At 43.1% G+C, this 23,710-nt stretch overlaps 2 protein-coding genes across 5 annotated transcripts in view; one reads left to right on the top strand and one right to left on the bottom strand.

Annotated features, from left to right (window-relative positions):
* Window positions 1-11,677, top strand: part of il1rapl1a (interleukin 1 receptor accessory protein-like 1a) — a 161,820-nt gene extending 150,143 nt beyond the window's left edge. Inside the window, exons 8-12 of one of the 4 annotated variants that reach the window (XM_070975555.1) lie at window positions 576-721; window positions 3,478-3,624; window positions 5,333-5,503; window positions 8,732-8,776; window positions 9,364-11,671. In XM_070975555.1, coding sequence (XP_070831656.1) covers window positions 576-721; window positions 3,478-3,624; window positions 5,333-5,503; window positions 8,732-8,776; window positions 9,364-10,085 — 1,231 coding nt within the window. In that variant the 3' untranslated portion in view covers window positions 10,086-11,671. Of the gene's footprint in view, window positions 1-575; window positions 722-3,477; window positions 3,625-5,332; window positions 5,504-8,731; window positions 8,777-9,363 lie in introns of all 4 variants that reach the window. The other 3 variants (XM_070975556.1, XM_070975557.1, XM_070975558.1) reach the window with 3 other exon arrangements.
* Window positions 11,678-17,804: 6,127 nt separating this feature from the next.
* On the bottom strand, window positions 17,805-19,670 carry nr0b1 (nuclear receptor subfamily 0, group B, member 1). The gene is made up of 2 exons (XM_070975561.1): window positions 18,813-19,670; window positions 17,805-18,357 (listed from the first exon to the last, which is right to left on the bottom strand). The coding sequence occupies exons 1-2, from the start codon at window positions 19,471-19,473 to the stop codon at window positions 18,116-18,118; spliced, it is 903 nt and encodes a 300-aa protein (XP_070831662.1). The 5' UTR covers window positions 19,474-19,670; the 3' UTR covers window positions 17,805-18,115.
* Between the last annotated feature and the right edge of the window lie 4,040 nt (window positions 19,671-23,710).

Raw genomic sequence — 23,710 nt, forward strand, 5'->3', positions numbered from 1 at the left:
TTTCCTCCAAACTGTCGTTTGTGCTGAGGGTGCTGGAAAAGTGGGCTAGGTAGTGTGTCTAAGGTTTGAAGGAGCATTATCTCCCCATTCTCTCCTCCATCAGGCTCAACCAGCACAACGGGGGACCCTCATTTACTTTATGAAATATTACTTTTTCTCCTTCTCTCTGTTACCATGGCATCCGCTATCAAAAGATTTTCTTCTGATTGCCAGTATTTGATGCCCCCCCGCAACTCGGCACACTCCGAGGAAGAGCCCTTATTGATTTTCATTTCTCATATGTTTTGAGTGCAGAGAAAGAAATTAACATGCCATGACGCACTTACAGTGACACCAAAGGGGCTTCGGTGAGGTACAGTTGTACAGAAACACACTGCTCAAGTGCGGCTCTGTGATTTCTGCACTCTGGATGACCCTTTAAGCCCCATCACACACATATACATGCCGTCATCACATTTACTTGTTGATCACATGTTCTTGTACATTCGCACAGAAGAGGGAAAAAAAACTACTACTGTTTCTAGGACAGGTGCTGCAGAGATGTCTCGCTCAGTATGTTTTTGTTTGTCTTGCAGGATCGTCAAAGAGCATCTCGGTGAGCATGAAGTGGCGATTTCCTTGACTATAGACTCGTTGGAGGAGGAGGACCTGGGAAATTATTCCTGTTATGTGGAAAATGGTAACGGCCGTCGCCAAGCTACCATCCAGCTCCTCAGGCGGGGTAAGGGCTCTTTGACATTTGCCACTGCAACCTTGAGGAGTGTTAACTCCATAACAGCCAGATTTAGCACTTCCCAACAAGTGACTTTAAGGTTGGAAAAAACATCTTATTCCTCACTGTCTGACAGTATATATTCTGTGTCAGCTGGTTCCAGCTCTTCATTAAAGCTATATGATGAGTGAAATATTTAAAGCCTGGCTGTTCCATTTCATCAAGTGGAAATATTCTAGATGTGCATAATTTTACACACATTTCCCCAAACGTCAGCCTGACATATTTGGTATCTTTAGGAACTCTACGATCTCCACTAGAATTTAGGGGTTAAAGCTGCTCTAATCAAAATTTTGATATTAATAATGTATCAAATGACTGTGTGTAATGTGAACGGGGGGTCACTTGTAGCAACAAACCCAAAGAGCTGTGCAGCTTCCCTCAGCTCAACAGAACATTTGAACATCTTTCAGCTCATTGTTTTGCTTTGATGGCCACAATTTTCTGTTTTAATTGACTCTCATTGCTCTCATCAGTGTCACTCCAGATATAATAACATTTTTCTTTTAACAGGATAAAAAAAAGGATAAAAAGGACTTCACACACCCAAAGATCTTACCGCACTCTTAAACAGCATCCTTTCCTTTTTCCTTTCTGGTCCATTTTTATCTCCTTTTCCATCCATGCTTGTGTTAACAATGAGTGCTTGAGCTCCATTTGATTGTGTCATTTCCTTCTACATGCGCTCCAGCAGCTGAGTAGCCATCTTAGCTCTCTAGCATGACTTGTCTGAAGCTCTTTTCATGCACTGTTTGTCACCCTGCAAAGAGAGGTAATTTGATGGCTGTTTAAACAGCAAATTGGTCCTCAGCTTTTCCCAACAGGCCAATAAGTTCAGCATACAATTACATTTTAAGTCTTTATCTGCCTGTCTCCCTGCTTTAATCTCTGTCTCTGTTGACCCTTTTGTAGATGGCCCAATTCTATTTGAGTGGTCTTTGTAGACAATTTCATTCAACTCTCTCTGTCAAAGCAGCATTTCCAAGGAAAAGGATGAGAAAGACTTCAAGTAGGGATCTGTCTCTCTCTGTCTCCCATATTATTCTGATGTTTATTTCATGTTTCATCACTCATAAGCCCTGCAGCAGGTCTGTGAATGTCTCCGCAGGCTGCCTTTCCTTCCACCTCATAATAAAGAGAGAAATGGAAAGAGAGATGGCAGTAGGGAAGTGGTGGCCGGTGAAATATAAACAAGTTAGAGTGAGAATGATTGCTGTTAATTGGTTAAAAGCATTCAATTATGGAGATGACATATTACAGGGCCAGAACAGCACTGTCTTTCTGAGACAGAGTATTAGTTGTTCATGAAAAACATCAAAGATAATGTGCTGACGGTTACAGAATATCTGCCATTGTAATTTAAAAGACTAAATGAAGGTACCGCCTGGAGCTGGGTAGCTTAGCTTAGGATAAAGACTGGGAACAGTAATTTCCTGGAGCCTTTGCACCTGGTCAAGAAGTAGTTCAGCACATAACCCCACATGAAACCACAGTATGTAATTTTTGCATTACACGGATTAAACAAACTAAATATAGCATGTAAATTAGTGAGCTTTAGAGGTGCCGGTAGGTGGATTTGTTACCCCTGGACAGAGCCAGACGGTTTAGCCCTGTTTCCAGTCTCATTGAGAGTGGCATTATTTAGTCTAATATTAATCCTTAAATTAAACCTGTTTGGGGTGAAATAAACATCCAGTCTTCTTTCCATTGCAACCTAACATTTTGGCAATTCAGCAGCAAGTGATATTATTCCTGAATCTAAGAATTACTCCTCTTGTGGGAAAAAACTAATAACTCAAATAAAATGGCTCGCACTGAAAACTAGTGAGAATATCTCAGTGATGCTATTTGAACTTGCTTCACCAGAAGAAACAATATTTTATGATGTTGTTATTGATGTTGTTGTGACTTGTAAAGGTATGTATCCTTGCAATGGATGTAGATAATCTGTGATAATGTAATGTGTGCATTGTGGTTGCCATGGCAGTGTTTCAGTCAACACTGACGGAGATATAAGGCGAACCTGTTCTAACTGAGACAAGCAGGTAAATGCTGCTTTCATACACAACATAACTCATCCTTCCCCAAGCTAGGTCTCTGGAGAGATGGAGAGGAGATAATAGAGGAGAGAAATGAATATAGAGACAGAGGGAGAGAAAAGACGGGGGAGGAGAAGCAAGAGAGCTCTGAGGAGAGAGTGAAGAAGAGGTATGATGGAGAGTGGAGTAAGTGATATGAGTAGACTGAAGGCGCTTGTTTTGAAAATGCCTCCACCCATGTCCAGGATTGTCACTCAGTTTGAAAGCCAGAGTGCAGATCTGTGTCAGTCCTGCGCTGCTCTAAAAGAAATGAACCCAATTTCTCATCATCTCCTTTTTTCCCCCATGCGTCTCGCTACACTGTTCCCTCTCATTTTTCCCGGTCATTTTGAGCCTCATGTCTCGTCCCCCTGAAGACTGATGCTGCTTCATTCTGAGCTGAGCTCTGAAAATACGGGTGATTGTCCGGCCTTCCAGCAAACATAACCGTGTAAAAGTGCCTCATCCTAGGAGTTTAACAATGGAACGATGAAGATAAAAGGCAACATATGGGTCCAGCCTGGTGCATAAATAAGTCAACAGCCGTTTTTTGTGTATTCATAAGTCCTGCGCCGCGATCGTCTCAGCAGTTCTGAATATGTTCTGGTCTGTGTGTGTCATCCTCAGCAGAGCTCATGTACACCGTGGAGCTGGCAGGAGGACTGGGAGCGATCCTGCTGCTACTCATCTTCCTCATCTCCCTCTACAAATGCTACAAGATAGAGCTGATGCTTTTCTATAGGAGGCACTTTGGCAGCGAGGACGTGGATGGAGGTAAAGACGGCACGAAGCATCACAAAGGAATCTTCTCTCTGTTGCTGCCTGAAGCCTTCTAACCTCCGACTTGTTCTCACTCTTTTCACCACGCCTTTCTTATCCAAAGTCCGATGTCAAGCAAGCTTAGATGAGTGTGTGTGTGCCTGTGTGGGTTTGTTTTCATAGAGGTGAATGTATTCTGGGGTTGTTTTTTTTTTTTACCCATGTGCATAAGCTTTTGTGTGTTTTTGTGTGTGTGTGTGTGTGTGTGTGTGTTCTGTCAGAGCCTCTATCAATAACAGGTTCCTAGTAGATACAAATGTCTCTCTCTCTCTCTCTCTCTCTCTCTCTCTCTCTCTCTCTCTCTCTCTCTCTCTCTCTCTCTCTCTCTCTCTCTCTCTCTCTCTGTGTAAAGGTGCACGTGTGTGTGTGTGTGTGTGTGTGTGTGTGTGTGTGTGTGTGTGTGTGTGTGTGTGTGTGTGTGTGTGTGTGTGTGTGTGTGTACATTGCTGCAATGGCTGCATATGGAAGAGAGGAGACAGATTTTCAATTTGTTGCCCATTTAAAAAGAGATCAGTCTCAATATGTCATGGAATGATGCCCACTCTCTGCTGTTGAAGGCCAGATAGCGGGACATGGGGACTGGCAGGCTCGAAGCTCCTTCCCTGAGCGACAAATAGGGGCCTAAACAGCCTGAAATTGGAGGGCAACTTTTTGTTTTCGCTACAGAGCTTAGTTAACTTTTGATTCAGCTTTTGCTTTTGCTTTGCATCTGTTTGTGTCCCAGTATCTTCCCTTTTTGCTTTGTATTTTGACTCTTTCTGCTTTCTTTTCAAAAATTCTAGAATGACTGAACTCATTTTTGAATCACTGAATTGTTTCTACAGTAGCATGAATTATCTATTACACACTGTTTTGTTGACTCAAACTTCCACATGATTAAGTCATACCGTCAGGGACCGCCGATACAAGCTGTTTCTGATTTTCCAAGTTTGCTAGGTGGTTAATTTGCAAGGTTGGTTGCTAATTTGAAAGCCTTGTTTGATGTTTGGATCCTATCGAGTGCAGCCCTGGCCTTTCCAGTGAGTTTCAAAGCTGTGTGTGCTCCTCAAAGAGTTTGTGAGAAAGCCCATTTTCCCTTTTTGGATGGGCTCCACTTCAGTTTCCACAGAGCATAATGACTAGAGCTTATTGAACATGTCACCAGTACTGTTTTTTCCCCCATCTTCTATTTTGTGCCTTCTCAGTTCTTCCCACTGTCTACTGGGAAATCATTTTGAGGTGGGGTATTGCTTGAATCTTGATTGGGGTTTTCTGTTTAACCCCAATTTATTTCTCGTATACAATTTATGGCCAAAGGTATTGGACAGTCCTGTCCAAATACTCAGGTACTTTTGGTGCGTGGCTTTATTTTGATCACTTTGTTCCGATTAAGGATGATAACACGGTTTGAAGAAGGGTTTTTCCAGTTGAACTGACAATACCTCTGCACCGAGCGAGATCCAGAGAGAAATGGTTTTCTCACTTTGGTGTGGAAGAGCTTGACGGGTCTGCACATGGCCTCAACTTCAAACAAGCAAATATGGGTGTAATGTGCACATATTTTTGACCACCTAGTATGATACACGTTTTTGATTGTGCCATAGGAGTAGAAACATTGTGCCTTTTGAGCTGGATGTCAATGCATCTGGTGCAACTTCTTTCTTTGTTTCTCTCTGTTTTTCAGAAAACAAAGACTATGATGCATACCTGTCCTACACCAAAGTGGACCCTGACCAATGGAGTCAGGAGACCAGGGAGGAGGAACGTTTCGCCCTGGAGATCCTCCCTGATGTCCTGGAGAAACATTACGGCTACAAACTCTTCATCCCAGATCGAGACCTCATTCCGACAGGAAGTAAGCACTGTGACTGTGCATACGTGCTTGTAAACATGTGCTCATGTAACATATTGTACTAGAGTGTGAGGGCATTTACAGTTGCTTGTATACTATAGTTGCTGCAGTGTTTTCCACATTTGTTAAGTTTTGTCATTCACCAGCAAGGACCACGTCACAACAATGTTAGTGTAAAAGCTTAATGAAATGAGGAAGTATTGGATGTTGAGGATAGATGAATGGATGTGAGGAAGGGCACAAATATGGGCAAGACTCATGCTGATGTTGGGTCTGGTGACCCTGAAAGTCAACAGATTTAAATGGAGCTGAGGTGAGAATGAGCTGCACAGAGATCATTTAGATAATAGGCAAATTTCAGAGCAGCATGCCTGAGATGGCCAGTGACCGAGGACTTGAATGGTTTGATCTGGTATGCTCAGTCTGACTGCTGTACTAATGCAGAAAAATGGCCGGAGTACTGTTTTGAGGATATGCCAGTAATGTGGAAGACTTGGTGAAAATACCAGAATCTACTGTTTTGGAGAAAGAGAGTGGATTTTTTGGCCTGGCCTTGGTGTCATACCCGATGTATTTGGTCAGCAGCCTGTGTGGGTTGAGATACAGCAGAAAATAGACAGAAAACGTCCATGGGGAATGAAGTCCCAAGCTTGTTAGTTTTACATTTGTGTGTGAGTGTGAATATGGGACAGTATGAATGACAATGTCAGACAGACTGAGCTGAAGAGAGGGATTATAGGTAAAGGTAGTTGGGGAATTTGGAGCAGTATGGATGCTGAAAAAAGTCAGCAAGTATATGGATTCTAGAATTAAGTTGAATTTGGGGGATAAGTAGCCTTAATGTAGAAAATGGATGTAGAAGCTGAGAAGATCAAAAGTGAGTGTCAGGTGTTTTGCAGTGACAGTGGGTTCCTGTTTTCACAAGTCTTTGAATGGGAGGAAGATGGGCAATGGCTGCCGTTAACCAGTTTGATGTAAAAGCTGATTCCTGATAAGTACTGTAGGTCTGGATGGCGGAGAGGCAGAATGTTTGATTCTGGGGCCAAGAGTCTGAGTTTATGAAATGAAAAGTGGGACAACGAATCAGCGACGCTGTTGTGGTACCCATTAATGTGAACTGGTATTGGGCAGATATTAATGTGAGTCAGTGCATAAACTGCATGATGAGCGAGATGGACCTTTGTTTAGGGATTTCCACAACTGCCGTGTTATATGAATGAATGAGTATCGACTTCCTAGACTCATTTATGCCCCCAAAGATTAACAGCTATGATGATGAGGGTACAGCCCATGAAGCAATGAAGGAGAGGGAGACCCTGAGTCAAGAAATCTCATGTGTACGGATTTCAGCAGCTACTGTGGAGTTAGCTGCAACAGTGTTAAGCTGCATGCCTTCAGGTTGAGTGATGAAGTCAGCAGACAGCAGGTGTGGCCAAAAGACACATTTTCCATTTTGCACTATTCATCCGGGACTCTAACATGGAGTTTGAACAGGAAGGGTTTCCCTTGAAGAATTATGTATATGATGCATAAGAACAACAAGAATTTGAAAGCATTAGTGATGTCTTCTTTAGAAAGTCAAGCTTCAAATGTGCCCGTGTGATGGCATGGTCGATGGCTGCATATTGCATTAAGGAATCTGGACTGAGGCTGTTGATTCTTGGAATGTGTGAGCTGTGAGGGGAAAATAAGTTGGTTATAAGCCTCATTTTGCCGGAGTATATCCAAGTGGCAAAACCTATTGGGTTGATGTGGAAGACTGGAAAAGGAAGATTGTTAAATCGACCTGAGTAAATATGAAACAATCTAGTTTATTGTTGCTGCAGTTGATGGCAATACCATTTCCTTTAGAGCATGTTGGAGATGGGCCACGGTCCAGTTTCTCATGTTGGGTTCAGATTTTGGATATGAAGGCATTCAATGTATGGAGGAGGGCTCACTGTGAGTGCAATGGGTGGTTTGCCAGGAAATGTGCATGAGGGAGGTAAATGAACAGGGTTGAAGCCAGCTTCTGCACTATGCCTGTGGTGACTGCAGTTCTTGGCCCTCTTGGACAGAGGAGAGAAAACCTGCGATTAATCTAGAGTTGCAGAGATCTCTTTAGGGGAGCTGGAATGAACGTGCCCATGAGTATGTGCACCACAGAGCACTTGTGTGTCTGCTTTAGTTATGCTCTGACTGCTATGGGAATCATGGCTGGAGAAGAGTATTGCCTGAATCTGGCAAACTGAGCTGCAGTTTGTACCCATGGTGAGTTGACACTTTGGTGAAATTGAATGTAACTTTAAGATTGATGCAAGCAAACAGGACAGAATGGGTTAGCCAGGTATAAGTAGGCTTGACAGGTGATTAGAGGTGTGGTTGAGGCGTGGCCCTGCTCCCAAACCTGTTAACTAGTTAGCTTCATTAGTGTGAAGTGTTTGTTGTGTGTAGTTTGTCTTCAGTTTTGTTTTTCACTGTCACTGTCCTGTGTTTCAATGTTTTGTGCTGTTTGGGCAAATTCGAGCAGAATACATTCACACTCACAAATGATGAGCATATGATTATTTCAAATTTCCAAATAAGGGAAGAAGGAAAAGACAATATTCAGTCCAATAGTCTCAACAAAAACTTTTTTCCTTGTATCAAATCTCTCTGGATAAGAGTAGAAGATCACAGTATTTCACATTGGCTGTTCTCATATTATGTTCTACATACATGGGCATATAGTATATGGTGCATATCAGGAGCTGATATATTGAACAAATTTATCTTCCTCTCTGGTTTTCATCCATGCATTAATAAATCCATGAAAATTCTGTCTGAACATATTCTCACGCGCGCTAACTCTGCTTAGTAGTCCGTCTGTGCCAGTGGTACACAGTGTGCTCTAGTTAGTAGTGATGCTGTGTGTTTGTACTGTAGGCTTCATGTGGAACAGATAAAACGCAAACACGTCCTAGTTGGTCCAGACAGAATTAAACATCAGTGGGAAATGTGTGAAGGCTCTGAGCCCTGCTGACTGAGCCGCCTCTTTCCTTTAATCAAAAGAAAACTGCCGCCAGTATCAGTGCCAAGCGAAATCATTGCAGATGAATGTCCAATCAGGAAAACATGGTATGCGATTAATCATATGTGAAATAAAAAGATGAGTGAGAGGAGATGCAACCACTTTTACAACTGTGTTGAGCATGTTTCTGTGTCTGTACTGTGTTCTGCCTGTGACCTGAATGTTAAAATGTTTATGTTTAGGTCTCACCAATGAGCATTACCAGGATGACACACGACTCTTTGGAGGTACTCGCCCTCAGTCTTTTCCTCTTGTATCAGCTGCTGTCATTTCCTGCACCTAGGAATTTTCAGAGAGACGCCTAGAGCGGCACTGTTGTGTGATCTGAAGCACCCGGCCCAGTTCAATAGACAGCGACAGCCTAATCCACGACACTGCGCAGCTTTCTCAAATATTGCCATTTCATGCAGCACTTAACTTTGTCTGTGGGTCTGCCATCCACTTTATTGATTACAATACATAGAACAATGCTCTACACTGCACCAGAACAAAAGACTCATGCTCAGCTGAACAAACACTTGATTTTAGATGTGTATCTATACACATAGATACAGCCCCTACGTCTTCCTCTACACACTATAAACTCCAGACTAAAATTGGTGTAATTAGACCAGATGGTGGAGGTGGACAGCAAAATAGCCACCTGTCATTGTCTTGTGTTTTGTGTCTGTTGCTGTATGTTCATCATCTTCATTATTAAGTGTTGTGGTCCTGTCCCCATTAAATCATATCTCAAGCTCAAACCAGATGTATGTTACTCTTCTTATGTTTTATGCATTTTGTTCTTTTTTTCTTTACCTCCTGTTCCCTGCAGCCTACATAGAGGATGTAGCACGCTGTGTGGACCAGAGCAAACGCCTCATTATAGTTATGACACCCAACTATGTGGTGAGGCGGGGCTGGAGCATCTTTGAGCTGGAGACGCGACTGCGCAACATGCTGGTCACTGGTGAGATCAAAGTCATCCTGATCGAGTGTGCTGAGTTGCGCGGCATCATGAACTACCAGGAGGTGGAGGCCCTCAAGCATACCATTAAAACCCTTACTGTCATCAAGTGGCGTGGCTCCAAGAGCAACAAGCTCAATTCCAAGTTCTGGAAGCAACTGCAATACGAGATGCCGTTCAGGCGCACAGAGCCCATGCTCACCCACGAGCCGGCGCTGGACGTCAGCGAGCAGGGCCCCTTTGGAGAGCTGCAGACCGTCTCTGCCATCTCCATGGCAGCAGCCACCTCCACTGCCATGGCTACCGCCCACCCTGAGTTGCGCTCCTCTTTCCACAACACCTACCACACCACCATGAGGCAGAAACAGTACTACCGCAGCTATGAGTATGACATACCCCCTGGAGGGACCCTGCCACCTCTCTCCTCTCTGGGGAACCAGCACACCTACTGCAACATCCCACTGACACTGCTGAATGGACAAAGGCCTCCCGGGAAGAGCCGAGAGCATAGCCTGGAGGAGGCGCACGCTAACAACGCCATGCTCCCCCTGCTGCCAAGAGAAACCAGCATCTCCAGCGTCATTTGGTAATGATGAACAGGCTCAGCATCAGCTGTAGGAAGACCAATCAGGATCAGACATGGTTAGGCTCAGTCTGGTAGCTCTTAGGGACACACTTTATGGTCGTGATTACGGCGAAAAAGTGTTTTGGATCCATTTGCCTCCAACTGTTGTTAACTGGCAGAAAGCGATGGAGATACAGCAAGATTTTGGACACAGTTTCCCTTGTTTTGTTTTGTTTTTTCAAGTGGACAGCGCCTCTGTTACAGAGGATGTTTTCTATGAGGAACTACAGGAGATGATGAAATAATGAAAACACTGTTTCATCAAACGGCGAGATATGGACTCGCAAGAACTCCACATTAAAGAACCAACACACTATGGCAATTGTTGACACACCTGCATACACATACATACACACAAATGTGCATACATACAAACAAAAGGAAAACAGGGTCTTGTACATATATTTCAATTTATTTGTAGCATCAGTGTTTTCCCGTTTTGTTCTTTTGTTTGTTCTATTCCATCATGTTTGTTGCCTTCTCTCCTGTAGGACTTTGCTTTAACTTGTTATACAGAGTTGTATATTTTTTATCGTTTTCTCCTTTTAGTTTGTTTTTTATTCTTATTTCATGCGCTTGTTTGGAAAGCCAGTATGTCATGTACCTGCGCTGTTGTGTTTTTTTTGTTTGTTTGTTTGTTTTTAAACCTTTGTGTAGTTTAGGAGAACATTTTTTAACACTTTTGGAATCGCCTGGACATTTCACGAGCTTCGAGGAGCTGAAACTTCTTTTTGTTTACCTGTAAAAGGTGTATCTAGTTTAAAAGGAGACTCTCTTTTGAAAAATCATAGAATATGCAAAAAGAAGGAGAAGCTGGCAAAAATACACCGTCCGGTGGGACCGAGGAGGAGGAGGAGGAGGAGGAGGAGGAGCGGTTGGGGGGCTGTACTAGTCCTCTCCAATCAGACAGACCGATAGACTGGCAGATCTCTCTCTAAAGCTTCATATTTTCTATTGAAACAAACAGCCTTGCTGTTTTAGAGTGATAGTGAAATGCCTCACCTTAAAAAGAAATCTGTAGATTATTTTGAAAAGAATTCTATTTTTATAACAGAAAAGAGTTTGCTTGAGAAGTCATACTTATGTGCATTTCATCCACCATAGAAAGGGGATTTGTGTATAAGTGTTATGCTGGTTTTGTACACTTGCAATGTGGTTCCTGGTTCGTTAAGAGATTAAGGTGGCTTTTGAATCCCACATGAAAAAAATATGTCCTCTACTGTTCTAGATTCAAAAGTGAAGCATTTTCAATGTTTTGGTTTTTAAAACATAATATTATTCCCATCCTGGTAATTACTTTGGTTCATATGGATAGTTCATGTTTAAGGAAAGAAAAGAATACATTTGTGTTTTGAAAGACTTTTTAAATATATTTGAAGGTGTGATTTTTGAGTATGCATAGCAAATAGATATGTATTCTATATATAATATAGATATTTATATGAATATATAAACACAATTTTCACTTGGAAAGAAATGTCTATCTTTATAGAAACACAATCATTATCAGTTGCCCTTACTTTCTCACTGCACATTAAAAACATTGATTTCCTCTTGATGTTTTTCTTTTGTGTCAACCTTTGACCATTTGTTGGCAGTAATTCATAACATCTGCCTCATGCACTGGTTACAATACCAAAGTCCACATTACTGGTAAGGTTAGTGGCATGTTCAGCACTCTGTATGACTTCTTCAGAGACAACAGGTGAGTGGGAAAGTGAGCTTATTATCTGGCTTCGGGAAAATGAACAACCACCATCATCTCCAGGTACTGTGGTCTAAACACTACAAAACGAAACTGTGCCTTCATCTGCCACCTCCTCTTGCAGTGGACAACACGACAAGACTATAGTAGTACAAGACACAACCTTTTTCTCTCCATCTGCTCTTTCTGATATTTTCATAATAACAATGGGATATTAAAGGATAGTCCACAGAGTGCATGCATGGCTTTGGTCTCTTGAAAGGCAACACTCAACTTTTTTCTCCAACAGTCAGACTCACTTTAAGTGCTACTGGCAGCGAGTAACAGAAGTTTGCACACACTGAAGTAGAAGGGGGGTTTTTTTCTGCCTGATTTTTTTTTTTTTTTTGCATTAGATGCCTCCAGATGACTGTATCTGGGCCTTATTAGCTGGAAAACACAATAGGAACACAGCATGACCCTTGCCCAAGTTTAGAATAAAAAATAATAACAATACCACAGAAACTGAATATTTTCATGTTTCCTCTAATGCTATATCTAGGCATCCTCTAAAAAAAGATAATTTACTGCATGTTTATCAACATTAATATTTATTTATCTATTCATAGTCATGTCATCTAAATTTTGGCAATTTGTATTCACATTAAAGGTATCTGTACCTATATTTTGGTTATATATCTTTATAATTAGGCCATTTACTATATCTCTCACTTCAAATTGTGTGTAACATCGCTACCAACACTGAAATCCTTGATTTGAGGTGCCTGAGCTGGAAATTCGAAATTCTGAGCATGCCATCATGCTACGTCATTGGCTATTTGAGGTGTCAGATATCTGCAAAATCGGTTGCAATTGGCTCGGTATTCACAGGAAGAAGAGAAGGAGGCCCTTCTTTTCAGCTCATACTGTTATTGGTTTCTCTGGTTGCTAGACTCATGTGGCAGATTGTGATTGGACAAGTGAGGTGTCATTTGAAACCTGAGACTCCATGGAGTAACTGGAGGAAGGATAGTGCAGTTTGTACACATTTCCGGATGTTGTAACAGGGAAAAACACAGAAGACAAGCAGAAGACAAACACATCGCTTGCTTTTCTGATTATTATTATAATGTTTTGGACTAACTACTTTTACTGAAGTGGATCGTCGGGACCTTTGTCGATGTTACCAGACCATATTTGTTGCATTGTTATCAATCTGTGGATCACTGAGAGACGTAATTGGTGAGTTGCCTCAATGTTGCCTTAATTTTAACAACACTCATTTGTCTGGTGTTGGCATTTGTTGTGCCTCCTATTGTGATTGTATCTTGAAATAGTTTGCATCAGTTGATCCACAAGAATCTTAGCTTTCTAATGATGTATCATATGAGTATTAGCCTGAACGTAGCATTTGTATTGATTGACAGGAAAAAAAATAAACAACAATAAATTCACCCTTGGACAGGCCATCACAACACTGGAGATCTCTAACATGCGGCCAAAGGAAGAATGGCGGCAAAGTCCGCAATGCTCATCCCATGAATGAAACTTGAAATATATTCCAAAGTTCATCAGAAGCCAAATTAGTCAAGTGGGTATCTTCCAAAGTTAAAATCTTTTTAGTATAAAATTCTCGCTCACAGTGTTTCCTGCTGAGCTGCAGTACTAAACGGACAGCAATTTTGGGAGACTCACATGATTTGTCAAAGTCAGACTGCTGACACATCATATTAGCTTAGATTAAACATTTTTGCACAGAACAAGGACTGTGGACTTTATTCTCTATCACTTACATTTGGAAACTTGGAGGGAAGGGATCTTTCAATTGCAGGAGGAATGATTACTGCAGGCAAAAAGTGTTTTAATGTCCAGATGGGCACCTCACTATTGTTTTTGAAATGACTTGAAAAGCTTTGAACTTTCAATTCAGAAACCCTGAGCAAAGCACTTTGGGGACAATGTGATATGTAAACAATGAATCATGAGATATACTGTGCTAAAAGGAGAGCAGGAAGGAGCTAAAGTCCACTTATTATTTGTGCTCCTCACTTCCAATGATGCTCTTGCAACATGTTACACAACACATACTCGACAAACGTTATCACTTAAAGCAGAATGTCAGTGCAGTGTGCGAAGGAGAAAGGTCAACAGTTAGACAGTATGCAGTGATGGAGGTCATGGTGGGACTCTCATAGGTGAAATGGGCTGAAATGGGGGTCTCCAAGACCTTGTAGTCTAGAACACTTGTAATCACCTTTTCCCCGGTCAATACTGGCAGGGGACTTCTGCTGCATGGTATTGTCCCCCTTGCTTTCTCACCATGTTTCATGCCTATGTCTCCTGTCAGATGGAGGCAGAAATGGCAAAGATAAACCTGAAAGTGCTGATATAAGAAACATTTTGGCTTAAAGCCAAGGAGACTCATTTGATGCCTGACGTTTGCTTGGCAAGCTAAACTCAATGGTGGTTGAGTGCTGCCAAACAGTGCCATCTCCTGGGGATTGACAATATCTACAAGGGGTGTTTGTGATCGAACGCTGGTAAACACAGAAACAGAAAGCCAATTTACTGACTATCCTGACAATCCCAGGAGAGAGCAGGGAAAAAGAGAAACTAGGGCAGAGGAAAAAGACAGGGACACAGTTAACGGCAAAGGAAGGGAAGATGTGAGTGAAAGACAGAGTTTGTCACTATAAAAGACATATGTGGACATATTTGTTGGTGCCAGAGTACACAAAAGAAGCTGTAAGGTTTCATACTATGTAAACACAGGGGAAAAAAAACATGTAATGGTATCAATGAAAACATAAATCAACAAAACCACTGGAATTTACTTTGGCTCTTATAAAGATGGCAACAGTTGGAGGCATACACACATGCATGCACACACAACATGTTGTCAACTACAAGTAGAGCTGGTGACTGTTGCATGTTGGCAGCCTCCTGCCAGACAGCTGGGGTTTTATTAGCAGACACAGGATTAATAGACTCTATTACCCAGAGCAATTAAGGACTTAATTGGAGAGAAAATAGGCCCCATCGAGAGGGACCATGTAAGGGAGATCGACAGAAATAAGCATATCTTCAGAGCAAAGTGGCATATGTGCAAGGTGTGTGTGTGTGTGTGTGTGTGTGTGTGTGTGTGTGTGTGTGTGTGTGTGTGTGTGTGTGTGTGTGTGTGTCTGCAAGGGTGTGTGTATGTGGACGCATGTGTGTGTAAGCATGTGTGCGTGCGCGTGGCCATGTATTCCTCACGTTGTGGGGACGTAAATCTGTTTGCCGAGGCTCGCCATCCTTATGGGGAAACAACGCAAAATTATTACATTGTGTGTGTGTGTGTGTGTGTGTGTGTGTGTGTGTGTGTGTGTGTGTGTGTGTGTGTGCGTGTGTGCGTGTGCATCACTTTTTTCTTTTCCTGCAATGCCTTATCAGACCACCGGGAGGTGTGTAAGAGCTATCAGACCAGAGTCTCATGTGAACGTCTCATGTAGCTCATGTTTTAGGCAGCCATGCCAATTATTGCATTCACCTCCATCCTTCCTGTGGCAGTACATTTCGATTGCATGTGGCTATTTTGTGCTGAATAAGAATACACATAGCACAGAGGCAAACCCACTTCTGCTTTGAGGGTCACTTGAAAACCTGACTGACTTTTGTAGAATACCTTGTCATTGAGTTTTTGTTGAGAAGCTAGACTGCAATTTGATCAAATAGCTGGAAAATCCAGTTATATACTTTAAGAATTTCATGTTATTTTTTCATTTGTCATAACTACCGAACAGCAGATGCTCCAGCAGAGAAGGCTACCAAACTTTAAGCCCATAATAAATCTACAGCCTTGGTGAATGGAGAGATCCCTGACAAGCTTTATTGAATAAGACCTGTCAAACGCATCCATCAGGCACAGAAATGTGGCTGATGATACCTTTGATCTCATCAGTCCTTTTCAATCTTGATCAAAGAACAGTTTAATAAGGCTGTTGCTTGCTGAAGCCCTCCCGTTTTGTGATTTACCACCTCCCGCCCTGCACTCTCAGCCTCCTCTGCTCACAGACACGCAGCTCGTCAGCTCCTGTGTGCTGCTGCACAGCCACTGACGACAATGCTCCCAGTTTTAAGGTCTGCCCAGGAACAAGAGGTCGTTTCATGGTCCAGTGGCCGTATGACTGAGAGAGAAATTTTTTCTCAGCTTTTCTTCCCAGCAGACCAGATATATGTCTATCTCTGCCCATCTCTTTCTCGCTCATTTCTACTTCCTCTCTTTATTTGCGTTAGGGTCTAATCTGAAAATGAGCAGAGCAGGATATGTCTAAATGTAAAATAGTAACCTTCTGGCCAAATTATTTTGTCCGAGTTGCCAAAAACAAAGCCACAGGGAGTGAGCGCAGGTACGGGCCATCTGGCCTTCGAACAGTGGCTGCTGGAAGTGTGGATGCTGGAAGCAGGAATCAGGTGTTCAGGGACTCATACTGTATGTCAGGGATACTCAGGTTAAAGTCCGCGGGCCAAATCTGGCCCATGATAGCGTGGTCCACAGACCATTTTGTAAGTCACAATGAAAATAAATTGATTTGCACTAGGAATGTTTTTGTTTGTTTACACCAATAACTCAGGGCTGCACATAAGGATAGATATGCCAGTCTTGTTTGATGAGATAAATTAGGCTGTCAGTAGAGAGAAGGCTAATCTTTGCGTAACAGCCTTCCAGGCTGTGCAAAGTGCAATAAGATCAGATGATAAGCGATGCAGGAGAAGAAAACAAATACCTGAAGAGCCAAAGTTACACAGAAATGAGGATAATTCTGATCCCATAAATGTGTATTTCACTCTAAAACAGCTTAAATATGCTATTCATTCTGTCCCTTTTAGGAGTAGATTATGTTTATGGTTTGTGTTCATGACTCACTGCAACATTTGAGTGAATGCATGATGGACGAGGTTCCAGCTATGTTTAATGTTGTATCAGCTCTGTCAAATGTAACCTAAGCCCAGAGTCAATCCGTGCATCCAGTTAATTTAGTTAAAAGGAGTCCTTTCATTTGAAAATAAAGAGTTTCAAAGATGAGTTATGGGCCTTTTAATGTTTATTCATTTTATGTGATAATTATTCTTGTTTGTTTATTAATCGGCCCTTGGCCTCCTGTCATTTTGCAAAAGTGGCCCTGGGCAAAGCAAGCTGAGTATCCTTGCTGTACGTTCTGCAGCCGCAGGAAATCTTTGGCCCATTGTCCTAAGCTGTACGGGTGTTTCATCATAGATCTCTTGATGGGGCCATAATGCTGATGATGCCATAAACCTACTGTAGCTGCTGCGGCTTTTATGCCTCCAGATTCTCTTCCTCAGCAAGCCAGTCCTCCATCCCTGCTCTAGATACTTTCTGCTTGGGGCATTTTAGTCTGCATCCACAGAATTCCACTGTAATGGCCAGAGTTGGAAGGACAGGTAGAACATTACCTGAGGCACTTTTACTACATCATATCTGAACCTGCCTGTGTGCAGGGAGTATGTGTGCGTGTGCATGCTGGGGGATGGGGAAGGTGATGCATGCACACAGTACAACTTCTGCTTATGGTATATTGTTGCACTCTGGTGGTCTGACTTGGCATTTCACCAATATTTACAAGTGCCAGTGCTCTCTGCCTTACCTGCCGTCCTGTACAGTGAAGAACTGAAGTGTTGCCTTTTAAGCCTCAACTTATTCTATAGTGGATATAACAAAGCCTGATCAATAACGCCTGTAAACGGTAGTTGACATTAATCAGTGTGACTCAGATTTTTCAAGGTGACTTACGTCAGATTTAGAAGTAGACCGCAGTTATCATTGCTCACGCACAGACAGTTTATCTCCTATAAGATTCTGTCTATGACTGATTTCACAGTTGCCCCAGTGAAAAGTGTGTCAGTTATGATAAAGGTGATATCACACACACACACACACACACACACACACACACACACACACACACACACACACACAGGCACAAGGACGGCAAAAGAAAAACAGTTCCAATAGTATTTATTATAGAAAAATAGTTTATATAAAAACAAATAAGTTATGAATTTCAGCAGCTGCTTTGTGTTTTTCCTCTATAACGTATTTTGCCCTCAACACACTTTCTTTCTCTCATTCTCTCATGCACACACACACACTTTGCCTGTGTTGGTCATTTCACAGTCCTTGCAGGTCTCCATCATACAGTAGTTGTAAATTCAACCCCTAATATCCTCCTCCTCTGTCCTCACCTCCTACCCAAAAAGAGCCTGGAGCATTTCAGTCCATCCAGCAGACGAATCTGCTGAATTGCGGTGACCTACTTCCCGTAGAACATCTCCATGAGCACCTCCTCGATGTTGACGGTCCCTATAACGGGTCTGAAGAAGAGTTGCGCGACCACCAGCGGGCTGATGGCCCTCAGCATGGACAGAGCTATGAGCAGCTTGGCGAAGCGCGTCGTGTCCTCGCGGTGGATCAGCTTGACGTGCTCGTTCAAAGCCTGGTGCGCCTCCCGACGCAGAGACTGGATGTAGTGGAGACATCGCAAACCTTCCACATCTGGAGGAGAGGAGAGGAGAGGAGAGGAGAGGAGAGGAGAGGAGAGGAGAGGAGAGGAGAGGAGAGTCAATGACGTGGAAGACTGAGATTAGTTCAAAGTGCAGTATGCATTTCTTACCAAGATGCTGTAACAGCTGTCAGCAGAGGATGCAATAAACCTTTTCAGTACCCAAAGTCTAACCTCAAAATTCTAAGCTGGACTTGATTATAGGTAAATGGCACCTTCTGCTCATTTTGAAGTAGGTTACTGTCACGTCTGTCTCTGGGGAAAATGCACAAAATATGCTCCTCTTCTTCTCCTCTCTGTAAATATTGGGCCAATAATTTTCAAATAAACCAAACTTCTAACACAAAGTAGCTGATCAGTAAGAGTGGAAAAAACCGAACCTGACAGACGCTCTGACAGTCTTTGTGCCACCTGTGTCACATAACTTTGACGCACATGGAAACCCTACCTGGATTGAACAGCACAGCTCCTTTCAGGTACGCATACTCCTTCGTACTGATATCTACGCTCCAGCACTTCTTCAGGAAGGCTTTGATAGTGTCGATATCCACGACAGACACCCCGACCGCCCCCCTGCTCTGGTCGGCCAGCACCTCCGTCTGCCTGTCCGGTACACCCGTGAGGATGCGCTGCAGCATGCTGGGCTCCACGGTCTCCGTGGTCTCAAAGTCCACTCGGTCCTGCGCGAGTCCCAGCACGAGCAGAGGCGCCCAGGCGCTTCGGATCAACATCAGTTGGTCGTCCTCCGGCAGCTCACGAAAGCACGGGACGTTTTTCACAAACCGCAGCGTCTTCACCAGAACCGCCGAGGCGGCTTTGCACGTCACCTGCGGGGAGCGGAGGACGCCTCGGCGCCGCGTCGAGCCGCAGGAGCAAGCCTGCTGCCGGACCACCTGCAGCGCGGCTGGGGCGGCGGCGGAGGAGCTCTTGTGGAGCAAGTGTTGGAGTGTTTGCTGCTGTTGTTGTTGATGGGGTTGTTGCTGTTGTTGGGGATGTTGTTGTTGCTCCTCAGCGGTCGCAAGGCTGTCACTCTTCAAAATGCTGTAGAGGATGCTGTTGTTATTTCGGCCGCTGGCACCCCGGCAGCGGCAGCCCTCCAGCGTGGCCATGGCCGCTGGCCGCTCTACATGGGACGGAGCTCAGCGCGTCCCGCTGTCTCTTTGAAGCGCCGGAGGTCAGTGACAGAAGTAGCGCTGTTTTCGTAGCCCCTGATAGCCCCGAGTGAAGGGCAGCAAGTTTATATTAGCTCCCGTCCGTCCCCGCGCTTTGAGAGCCTGTTCAGACCCTCTGCGTATTCCGCCTCCTCAAACTCAGACACCTCCTCTTTCTCCACCTCCTCTTCTTCCTCCTTCTCTCTCTCTCTCTCTCTCTCTCGATCACACACACACACACACACACATTATGTCCGTGCCGTCACATATCGAAGACAAACTACTTTTTAAAAAACGACATTTTTGCAAGAAACCACTTCATACAATAATCTAATCAAATTTACAATATCAAGAGGAAAAAAGGGCAACAGTCAATAGGAGTGGTTAATTAAACAGACTGGGAGAGAGGGAAAAAGGAGAGAGGCAGAGACAGACAAGGAATCAGAGCCCAGTTCTATTCTCAGCATTACCTTGACTCTCTGGCAGTGCTGTTTATCAGACAGAAGCCTGTAAAAAATACAGGCCAGCGACGGATCTGAAGGCTTAATTATTTTAGGGACAATTTATATGATTTTCTGTGAGAAAGAAGTAGGAAGAGCTGAGCTGTGAAGGCCAGCCTCCAACCTTGACTCGGACACAGTGATATTGATTTAACCGTGAAAACAGGAGCTGGTGAATTATGATGTCATGACTCAATGCTCTCCTTGCCTCTGTCACTGAAGGAGGATGGGGGGGGGGGGGGGGGAGTGGAGGTCAGTGAATGAGAGGCTGAGAAAGACAGGTTGGGATAAAGCTGATGAATTAGAGGTTTATCTTAATTGCTCCTAAGAGGGATCACAGGTTAAGGTTGGCTGCTACCTGAGAGATACAGGGAGGAAGGGGGCTCCGGGGAAATCAGAGGTGATTGCAGAGGAGTTTAACCACAGAGGAAGTAAGCAAAGAAGTTGCAAAGATGAAAACTGTGTTTGGATAATGCAAAAGGTTTTGAGCAGAAGTCCTGACTTATTATGCAGCATGTTTGGTAAAAGGCTTTGGTGATTCTGGTGTGGCCACCTAACAAATACCCTCATGCTGCCACACAAGGGTCTTCACAGAAGGCTGTCTACTGTGGAGAAAGGATGACACTGAGTGCATGGCCACATTCATGAAATAGCAGTAAGCAGGACCTCAGCGTCCCCTGCTGTGCCTCGTTGAAGGACACAGCTATGAATGGAGGCAGGATGAAAAACTTTTGCAGTAGTGCTACAACATTGTTCAGAGGCTGAATGTCTTTGTATTGATTTGGCTGGGAGAGAAAACAGAGAGATTTTTCACATGTTTATATCAAGGACACCGCAGGATAAACAGCCTTCGCCCAGCCTGTCTCTTCTCCTGCTCAAGGCCCAGCCAGCGCAGGTTATAAAAATCCTTATGTCTCAAGGAGAGATTACATTATTGTTGCAAAAGCACAGAATTGAAAAGACAGCAACAGTGCCCTGTCGCTCTTTGTCTTGCCCTCGGCTTTCTTTGTTTATTTTTCAAATTTGTACAAGATGTAGGCTACTTAAGTAGCTCTCCACTTCAGCATCCTTCATCAGACAGAGGAAATAAAATATCTCTTAAATATGTCTTAAATACATGGAAAAAAAAAAAACACGTTGGCCCCCAGCTCATGATGTGTAGCCAGACACTGTTCAGAACAAGTGCTTATTTTAAATTCATGTCCAAAGATAGCGAATATGTTATTTGGGGGAAGTGTGTCAAAAAGGGTGCACAATACACCAGGAACATTTACATCTGATGAATGGAGAGTTGAATTTTACTTGATACTGAATATAATGCATGTATTCTAATCACAGAAATCACAGATGTACCAATGTCAATTCTCAAGGGAGCTGTAGTTTTTCCTGCCTTTGAATTCTATTAGTACGAGCTGTACTGGATGCCCATTTGTCGTAGAATATATTAAGTAAACCCAAAGAATACAATCAGTTTTTTTCAGAGAGAGCGATTAAAGATATGCTAAATGAAAGATTGCTGGAGTCCAAGAGAGTGGAACAGAGGCCAGCCCAGACGTGACGCTGTGATTTCAGCTCTCTGTAGATAAATGCTGAGTGTAAAGTCATTAACTTGATACCGCAGTAATAATGCAAAGCATAATATAAAATCTGGGGTCTGATTTGATGAAAATCTTGGTGATCATAGAGGAAATAAAACAGGAAGTGGGCGAAGTAAAAGTGAATGTTAATAATACTTGTTCAAACTCTTAAAACTGTCTATTCCTGACAAGCAGCCTCTTTGTGGTAACTACTGCCCTCTGTGAGGAGCAAAGTTAGAAATAGTGTGATGCTGTTATGCTGCAAAGTATCTACAAAGGAGGGAAACTGGGTTGGACAGTTGAGACAATATAATATTTGTTCTTTCTGTGAAGCACTTTGTGACATCTCCTTTATGCAATCATGTGTTCACAAAGTGGTGAACCTCTCTCCATCCTTGCTTGTGAACGACTGAGCCTTTCCAGGATGCCCCTTTCATATCCAATCATGATACTCTCACCTGTTACCAATCAACCTGTTTACCTGTGGAACGATCCAAACAGGTGTTTTTGGAGCATTCCACATCTTTCCCAGTCTTTAGTTGATCCTGTCCCAACTTGTTTGAAACATGTTGCTGCATCAAATTCAGAATAAGCAGATTTTTACAAAAATGAATGAAGCTGATGAGGTCAAACATTAAATTTATTGTCTTTGTGCTGTTTCCACTTGAGTACATGTCAAAAAGGATTGGCAAGTTATCCCATTCTGGGTCTGTTTTGGAATCAGGGTTGTAGGAGTTGCACCATCAAGCAAAGTAGCCACAGTCATGGTATCGGCCTCACAGGTCCACTTTGTTCTTAGGTTTCTGTGATATAGAGCAGACTCTTCCACTGGCCCAGTGCCTGCTGGTTCCCAGCCCAGTTTAAAATTGCTCAGCATGGAGAGGCCGCCTCGCAGCCCTATCCCATAACTTTAAGGATGTGAACACACTTCCCACAACACACAGCACCCTGTTTGTGTTTGTCCACAGTTAGTAAACTATCATATTTCAGCATTACATATATGAGTTCTGCCCACATTGGCTAACTCCACCAAACTAGGAAAAGTGCATTTATACGATTTATCAGACAACACACAAGCTCCCTTCTCTTCCCCCAACTCCCATCTGTCAATGACAGATCTGCTGTGAAATATCAGCAGACACACTCTCACAAAGAGTTTACATGTTTTAAAACAAAAGAAAATGAATGCAAAAAGATTCTTCATGTGTATGTGTATGTATACACACACACACACACACACACACACACACACACACACACACACACACACACACTACAAAGACTTACACCTATTTCCTGGAGACTTACCCTAATCATTATCACTACTTGCCTAATACTAACTCTTACCCTTAACCTAAACCTAACCTCACCTTAACCTAAACCCAAGTCTTCACCCTAAAATTGAATGATTTACATTATGGGGACCTGCATTTTGTCCGAGCCCCCACAATGTGACTGTGCTAACCCCACACACACACACACACACACACACATACACACACACACACATGCCTATCTGTGATGTGCACTTCTTAAAATAATTGCTGTGACACCCAGACAGACGGAGTCAGACAGCATCAGCCACACTGCAGCTTTGTGTCTCACGCTGAAATTTGGAGCAAGGTCAGTACCAAAGACGCTATTTACTCATACTTGGACAAGGGGCATGGGAAAGTGAGTGCAGAGCACATGCAGGAATCAAAGTGGAAAGGAAAGACAGAGTAAAGTAAATGGGGCTTCAGTGTTTGAAGACCGTAAGTCAGTTTCATGAAGACGTTGCTTCAAAAACAGTAATCAAAGAAATAAGTGCAATTGCTTCAATTTTGCTCCAAACATCTTCTTGGATTTCTCACAACCTCACAGCAGAATTGACTGAAGGAACATCTTTTGTCACTCTGTTTCATCTGTCTCTACAACCACCGCTTTGAAACTCTTTTTCAACATGGGCCAATTGCTCAAGTAAATACACAAAATGTTTTCAATAAGTGAGCATTGTTATGCTATGTTCTTTCGCAGCAGTAAGCATTTCCTGAAGGCTGATTGCACAAATGAAATTTTGAGGTTGCCATGACCCAAGAAGACAGTTCTTTGGCGCATTCAGCCGAGCCAGCCTTGAAA

The sequence above is a fragment of the Chaetodon trifascialis genome, chromosome 12 (genome assembly GCF_039877785.1).
Source record: "Chaetodon trifascialis isolate fChaTrf1 chromosome 12, fChaTrf1.hap1, whole genome shotgun sequence".
NCBI classification, from domain to species: domain Eukaryota; kingdom Metazoa; phylum Chordata; class Actinopteri; order Chaetodontiformes; family Chaetodontidae; genus Chaetodon; species Chaetodon trifascialis.

What these genes read in the sequence shown, in the direction of transcription:
- nr0b1 (XM_070975561.1), bottom strand. Translation starts at nt 19,473, where the DNA reads ATGGCCACGCTGGAGGGCTGCCGCTGCCGGGGTGCCAGCGGCCGAAAT. An exon ending in AGCTGTGCTGTTCAATCCAG is followed by an intron (nt 18,358 to 18,812) that starts GTAGGGTTTCCA and finishes CCTCTCCTCCAG; the next exon opens with ATGTGGAAGGTTTGCGATGT.